At 33.8% G+C, this 7253-nt stretch overlaps 2 protein-coding genes across 2 annotated transcripts; one reads left to right on the top strand and one right to left on the bottom strand.

Moving 5' to 3' along the window:
* The first annotated feature begins 22 nt into the window (after nt 1-22).
* LOC106652505 (ras-related protein Rab-18A) lies at nt 23-1911 on the top strand. The gene is made up of 4 exons (XM_014371501.2): nt 23-966; nt 1064-1181; nt 1248-1565; nt 1679-1911. Exons 1-4 carry the CDS (start codon nt 896-898, stop codon nt 1832-1834), a joined length of 663 nt encoding a protein of 220 aa, XP_014226987.1. The 5' UTR covers nt 23-895; the 3' UTR covers nt 1835-1911.
* A 1161-nt stretch (nt 1912-3072) lies between these two features.
* On the bottom strand, nt 3073-6796 carry LOC106652497 (protein RCC2 homolog). The gene is made up of 5 exons (XM_014371491.2): nt 6141-6796; nt 5345-5582; nt 5005-5283; nt 4366-4934; nt 3073-4284 (listed from the first exon to the last, which is right to left on the bottom strand). Exons 1-5 carry the CDS (start codon nt 6354-6356, stop codon nt 4114-4116), a joined length of 1473 nt encoding a protein of 490 aa, XP_014226977.1. The 5' UTR covers nt 6357-6796; the 3' UTR covers nt 3073-4113.
* Between the last annotated feature and the right edge of the window lie 457 nt (nt 6797-7253).

Here is a 7253-nt window from a genome sequence, read left to right as displayed (position 1 = left end):
GATATTTTTCGTTCGTCTTGGATTAATGATTGAGTTGAACAACTGATTTATTAAGGACCTTCATCGATACTTATCGTGAGGGATGTCAAACAAGTATTAGACCTTTTTGAACTTTGGCAAACCCGCGTAGTAATCGAACCTTTGCGTATAGCTTTTTTTCAAATTTTTAGTAAGTAACTCCAAAAACTTGCTCGAAATTGTCATTTTTACTCTGAATGAATAGCTCGCTTGAATATTATATATTATAAACAATAAGTACGCATTAATAAGAGCCCAATGATACAAATTTAAGTTTTAGTTGAGAGCTTTAGAACATTCATTAGAAAATACATAAAACCATTAGGCTATGCTCCAAAATAGTAAGATTCATCTGCACTGCAGATCGATCGATGATATCATCATCGATGCGATTATTTCTCCAGAGTTTTATACACACAAAATCAAAACATAAACACGCGTAATTTTTAAACACAAGCTCTTAGCTTACAGTTTACACCCCTTCCCCGATCTTTGTTTTGCGCACGCCATCTTTTGCCGATCAGCTGCTTTCTGTTGGTATAGTCATCGCGCGCACTCGACTCAGCTATACAACGAAGCTTACAACTATTGCGATTCGCAATTCGTAACAATACACAACTTCGCAATTGGCGTTTGCGTCAATATAATCGTCCAGCACGTTATATCAACTGTGCATCGAGTCTTTGCTCTTTTGGGTAGACACAACGATTCAGCTTTGTGCAACTTTAGTAGGAAGATTCGTAAGTGCTAATCGCGCTTTCACGACGACTTCGTTTCGTATATTGTGACGCACCGAAAATTGCAATACACACTTGACAATTATCTTCAACGTTGACGAAGTTTCGCCGAGAATTCATCAAGGTCGTCTAGAGCAACCATGGATCAAGATGACGTACTGACGATATTGAAAATTCTTATGATTGGCGAGTCTAATGTAGGAAAATCAAGGTATGATTCCACTTACATTCATTCTTGACATATATTATTTATTAAATAATATTTAAAATTGTATTTCTGATATGAAATTTTTTTCTTTGAATTCCAGTATCTTGTTAAGGTTCACGGAAGATGAATTTCACGACAACATTCAAAATACCGTAGGAATGGATTACAAATCAAAGAAAATGTCCATTGACGGTGGCACAGTTAAATTGGCTATATGGGTAAATATCATAATTTTTTGTATATTCTCTAATCTCAAAGATGTTCAAATTTTATAATCTTTTTAGGATACTGCTGGGCAAGAAAGATTCAGGACTTTAACTCCTAACTATTACAGAGATGGCCAGGGAGCTATTTTAGTTTTTGATGTTACTGATCGAACCTCATTCACAAAACTGGATATGTGGTTGACTGAATTACACACTTATAGCAATAAACCAGATATTGTAAAGATGGTTGTTGGAAATAAAATAGATCTTCCCAATAGACAAGTAACTACTGAAGAAGGACTTCAGTTTGCAAGACGTCATCAAACTCTATATATTGAAAGTAGTGCTAAAACTGCTGATGGTATAATGTGTTGTTTTGAAGAATTAGTACAAAAGGTAAAGAATAATTTTTAATCTATCAGTATGTAATTAATACATGTTTAATATTCTGCGAATAATTAATAAAAAATTCTTTTCAAATGCACATTATATATTATTTTATATTTCAGATTATTCAGACTCCAGGTCTCTGGGATGGATACTCTTATGAAGCGTTAAACAATATGAATAGCAACAATGGACCAAGGCAAAGATTAGGAAAAAGAGGAATACAGCTAACTGATGATTATGAACCAGACAACACATACTCTAGTTGTTACTGCTAGTTATTGTAGTTTAACATGAATTTTTACAAAAGTTAATTATGTGTAGTGAATCTAAAATCATTTTAACAAGTGCTTTTCAAAACTCATTGAAAAAATATTTTAATTACTTTTTGCTTTTATTCTTCAATTGAACTTGAAATTTTATGGTCAGTTATTAGACAAATAAAAAATTTAAATGAAGAAATGATGATTATATAATCATAATGAAAAATTTTACATTAGAATATTTAATATTGTTAAGAATGAATGTTTTATAAACTGTAATTTGTGATGCTTTTATAACTCAAAATTAATTGATATGCGCATATCATTACAATGCATTATGAAATTTTGAATATGTAACATACATGCAACTAAGTAAACATTATAATTGTTAATCATATACTTAAAAAAAAATTAAATACTTTATGAGTTTATAAAAATCTAGTGAACTTAATTGCAGTTCAAAAATAATTAGAGTAACATGAAACTATATCGAATTTTCAGTACCTACAGCAAGGCTTTTTCGTTTTCATTGAAAAAAAGGTCCTTTGATAAAATAAAGAAAGTGTAAAGTTTTATATCATGAGCGGTTAGATCGATACTCGAATTCAAAAATACATTTTTCGTATAACTCAACTAATTATAAGTAATCTTAAGACTGATTATTAACAAAAAAAATTTCCAAATTTCATTGCCAGATTTCAAGAATAAAACGACAATTTTTTTAGCAAAACAAAAGAGTGTATTTAGTTTTTTCAAACCTTTCTGTTGTGCAAAAAAATACCCTATAATTATGTCTTGTTCATCACTTTTTAATAAGTCTAGAAATAAAAATCTTTCACAGGAGCAGAACAATGAAACGAAAGATGAGCTCGTTTTAGACGATTTTAATTATTTAAAGTAAAATATTGCTTAAAAAACTCATCAGTTTAAACATTATAAAATCATATTAACCTTATAGAAAACATTTGATGGTCCCTCTCATCTTGGCTACCACAAAAGTATTGAAAAATAGTCCCAAGAACCCCGTCCACTACATGGCGTGTCAACTTCTTCAGTGGAAGGCTAAAAAGGTTGATACCGATGATGTGGACGAAATATTGGACTTCGTGAAGACGGCGGATAAAGAAAGGACATATTCCATGGAAACAATTTGTGATTTACAAAATAAAATTTCCGACGGTGTAATTCAATCGAGTGATAAAATTAAATGAGGATAAATTAAGGATCAAAATTTTATATTAATTTGAGTCTTGTTAAAAGTTGTAGAAATTCTTTTATTAGTATCAAACCATACATTTTTTATCACCAAAAATATTTCAAATGCTATAGAACTGCATTTAGTATGAGCTGTGACAATCGTTTAATTTAGGATATCACATGTCAGAACGCTTATACGCTTGTTTCGGTTGTTACTAACTTATTTTTAATCACAAGTATAGACAAATAACTTAGAAGACGTCAATCTGAGACTGGTTCCAGTATACATTTTCTCATTAATGAAGCAAATAAAAAATTAAAGATAATTATATTAATATTAAAAATACTGCATTCATCAGATAAACGTAGAATCTGTAGTATTAGAAGCTCTGTATAATTTTAGATCTTTTTCCAGAATTCTTTTACTCAGAAGTTATGGGATTCAAAAGTTCTATAATATTTTAATAAGCAACAGATATATAGTGTTAAATTAATTCTTAATATTTTGTCGATTAGAAATAAAAAATGATGTAGTTTGATCATACATCATTACAAATCATTACAAATTAGACTATGAGTTCATTTTTGAAACAATACAACGAATTTTAATGTTTTAATGTTTTGGTGAATTTTAAAATGTGTACGTCAAAAATTAGATTTTGGAAAATTTAAGATTTATCACAAAACATTTATAAATTTTTTCAAGTTTACCAGCACATTTGACTAAAACAACCATTACATACACATATACATTGAAAATATTTATCAAGAATCATTGTATCAAAATATAGGCTTTGCAATTTTTTTGGAACTATTAATAACAGACAAAAACGTTGTATATGGTATTCTATGCATTAAAAAATGGAAGTACACAGAATAGTAAAAAATAAGTTTAGGGCATTGACAAAATAAAATTCATCTTATTTAGATTCAAAATTTAACAGCACCCCACAAATTTGTTTAAGAGTAACTTTGAAAATTAAACTTTTAATCAAATTAAAAGTATGAAACATTATAAAAAAACCACTTCTATAACTCTTAAAAATAATAACTTAAAGAATAATTTATATTTTGAGAGAGTAAATCTTTTAATTACTTTATACTGAATATTCTTGAAGCTTTGCAATTTTAGCTTTTTCTTCATCTGATTCATCTCTACAAATAAAAAGACTATGAGAAATACCACAAGTAAGAGATGTTATGTATAATCCTTCCAAAGCTTTTATTTCCATTGGAGTTGTAGATGATTTTCTCATCTCACCAAAACCCTAAAAATTTAATCATTGGATGTTAAGTTTTCTGAAACAGAAATAATTTAAATTTTAATAGTATAAGATATAAAAACTCACTAATTCTCCATATGTAGGACTGCCACCCCAAGCAATTACAGATTCATCAGCAGCTACTAAAATACTAGTTTGGGAACAAGCAACACATCTGATGTCCCAGCCTGAAAGGTCTTGAACTGGTTTTGGGTACATATTAGCCTCACCCGTACGTTTTGCTTGTCCAAACAGTAACATACTTCCATGAACATTAATAACCAAGCTGAATGAACTACCACAAAAAGCGGCTTTAACGCCACGATTTGGAGGTTCTAGGAATTTTATAAGTCGTGGCACAAGTTCGTCACGTTGTTCATTATGCCCTAGACGACCAAAACCTCCGAAACCCCAAGAGAAAGCTCGATTTTTGCTGTCAACAGCTACAGTATGATTAAAACCACAGCTAAAGTCAGAAATCTCTACACCATCAAGTGGAGTTACATGACCATCTTTAGTTCTTTCAACATAGATAACAATCCGTTTGGGAGCTTTTTCAAAATGAAAACCCAATTTTGTACTAGTGATGAAATATTTGCCATCAGTATTGTGGCCAAGTTGGCCATATTCAGGGCAACCAAATGAATGTAAGCCCCCTGAAATAGGTAAAAATACCAATAAGTATAATTATAAAATAGCTTAATTTAAATTTAAAATTATCATCACCTTTAACATCAAGGATTACAGAAAATTCAGCTCCACAGCCTACTTTTACAATAGGAGGACCAGTATACTTAATTTTGGTTGCTGTGAGAATTTTCTCTTCATTTGATCCAACTCCACACTGTCCAAGTTTATTGTCTCCTGCTGCAAAGACAATACCACGACTTGTTAAAAACAGTGTGTGATGACGACCACAAGCAGCTCCGATTACAGTATGTCCTTTCAATGCTTCAACTTCTGTAGGATCGTCTCTTCGTTTATCATCTCCAACACCTAATTGACCTGTTGACAAAAAAAATTATTAATATAATATTTTATTAAAAAAAAGTATATTTGTAATTACCTTTTTCATTTCTTCCAAATACCAAGCATCTATTATCTTCTGTAACTATGACATTGTGGGCAGATGATGGTCCTGAGGCAACCAGCCTAACTCTAGCTCCATTCAAATTTTTAAAAGTATGAGGAGTCCATAAGTTTCTGCCAATCATCTTTGCTCCTTTAGGCATTGATTTGCGACCTGATGATTCCCAATTGGTAAGGCCACACATAAGTAGAGTACCTGCCTTTCCCCATCCACCCTAAGGAAATAAATATATCTATTAAAAATATGAACGATGGCTGAATAAATTAACAAAAGCTGTATTAATTTGGAAAAAAAAAGTTGTTATGAACAAAACAGTTTATTAATTATTAAAAATTTATACCAGATATTGAAAGTAAACATGTTGATCAATGTTATTTATTCAACAAGTTTTTAAATGTAACGACATACGAAAGAAAAAATAAACATAAGCCACAACATTGTCGAACGAAATTAAAAATAAGCGCGCTTAGAATTCAAAATATTAACCTGCAAAAAGCCGGCTGTGGCTGACAAAGACAGAGAGATGGATATTTGAGTAATGTGAAAGAGAGAAAGAGAGAGGGAGCGAGAGAAAAAGGAGAAACGCGAGAACGTATACAGCGTAAAAAGGACGCGAAGAGATTGATGGTGGTGTACAAAGAGCCCGTAACGGTGAACGGCCTTACGTACGCATTACATGTATATATAGAAACGAGGAAAAAAAAAAGATGCACAATAGAGCGCGGGTATAAGACGCGGGGTCGTCGATGGCAAAAGTGCATCGATATCGTACCTCGGGGGCTGGCAATTCCGGTATGCTGGAGTAATCGGTGATGTCCTCCAAGGCGGCGGCGCCATCCCCGTCAGCGTGGGCACCGTCGTGATTCTTTTGACGCTCGTCCTCGACATCGGACTCGTGCTCGCTCGAGATGTCCGACTCGTCGTACTCGACCTTGCGAGCTTTGCTCTTCTTGCTCTTGGGGTTGGCTCCTTTCCTCTTGGCCGACATTCTTAACTCGTTAGAATCCTTCGATTTATTCTAAAATATATGTTACAGTGTCGAGCCGCTTACGGTCGTAATATCACACGCAGAGTCGGAGACCAGCGAGTCGCTCCTATATACGATACGTGTGTATCTGGCGAACTGATGGTAGGAAAGACTTTGTTGTAGTGTGCAGCTGCCCGCCACTCGCGCTTTATGCCTCACGGGATTCGGTTCGCCGCCGACAATACACCAACGACTCGCAACTGTCGCAACTATACCTATATATGTAACAACGTAAATTTCTTTCTTTCTTTCTTTCTCTCTTTCTCGCGTTCGAGCCCGCTAAACGACAACGACGCTCCGGGAACAGACACGCTATTTCGCGCGTATAGCAGTTTTACCGACTCGTCTTTACTTGGTACAGGCCCCGCGCGCGCGACGCCGAGCGTTGAATCAGCGAAATCCGACGAGGCGGTTTTTATATATTTAAGTAGATTTACAACGATCTCTCGCCGGGCTGCGTTTTTCATATCGCGCCTATGTGTAGGGCTACGACCGCAGCCAACCACAGGGCCGCAATTGCCATATTCGTCGCTCTTTCATAACTTTAATTAAGTCGTGTCTACAATAATAAAAATTCGCACATCTCTCATTTTTCTGCCCTAAAGCCTGCGACCTATTCTGGGTATTGGCGATCGGAGAGAACGAGTCCAATCCTGAGATCGGATTGCAACACGCGATTCGAATGACCGTTGGTTATTTTAAATCTATTCATCTATGGAAAAACAATCTCAACCGATTTCGCAGGCAGTGAGAACCGATCATCGACGAATAAGATAAAATAATATGCTTTTCTTCAAATTCTTAGGATAGTTTCAAATATTATAAATATGCTCTCCCGATTTCAACAACATTTATCGA

This window comes from Trichogramma pretiosum, unplaced genomic scaffold (genome assembly GCF_000599845.2).
Source record: "Trichogramma pretiosum strain Unisexual culture from Peru unplaced genomic scaffold, Tpre_2.0 scaffold32, whole genome shotgun sequence".
In the NCBI taxonomy this organism is placed as follows: domain Eukaryota; kingdom Metazoa; phylum Arthropoda; class Insecta; order Hymenoptera; family Trichogrammatidae; genus Trichogramma; species Trichogramma pretiosum.
Note: the sequence above shows the minus strand (reverse complement) of the source record. Positions and strands in the feature narration are given on the sequence as shown.

Bases quoted from the DNA above. Each gene is read 5' to 3' on its own strand.
- LOC106652497 (XM_014371491.2), bottom strand. From the start codon at position 6,356: ATGTCGGCCAAGAGGAAAGGAGCCAACCCCAAGAGCAAGAAGAGCAAA. The intron at 5,284-5,344 runs GTAATTACAAAT...TTTTGTCAACAG, and splicing joins ATTTGGAAGAAATGAAAAAG to GTCAATTAGGTGTTGGAGAT. The intron at 4,935-5,004 runs GTGATGATAATT...TACCTATTTCAG, and splicing joins TGTAATCCTTGATGTTAAAG to GGGGCTTACATTCATTTGGT.
- LOC106652505 (XM_014371501.2), top strand. From the start codon at position 896: ATGGATCAAGATGACGTACTGACGATATTGAAAATTCTTATGATTGGC. The intron at 967-1,063 runs GTATGATTCCAC...TTTGAATTCCAG, and splicing joins TCTAATGTAGGAAAATCAAG to TATCTTGTTAAGGTTCACGG. The intron at 1,182-1,247 runs GTAAATATCATA...TAATCTTTTTAG, and splicing joins CAGTTAAATTGGCTATATGG to GATACTGCTGGGCAAGAAAG.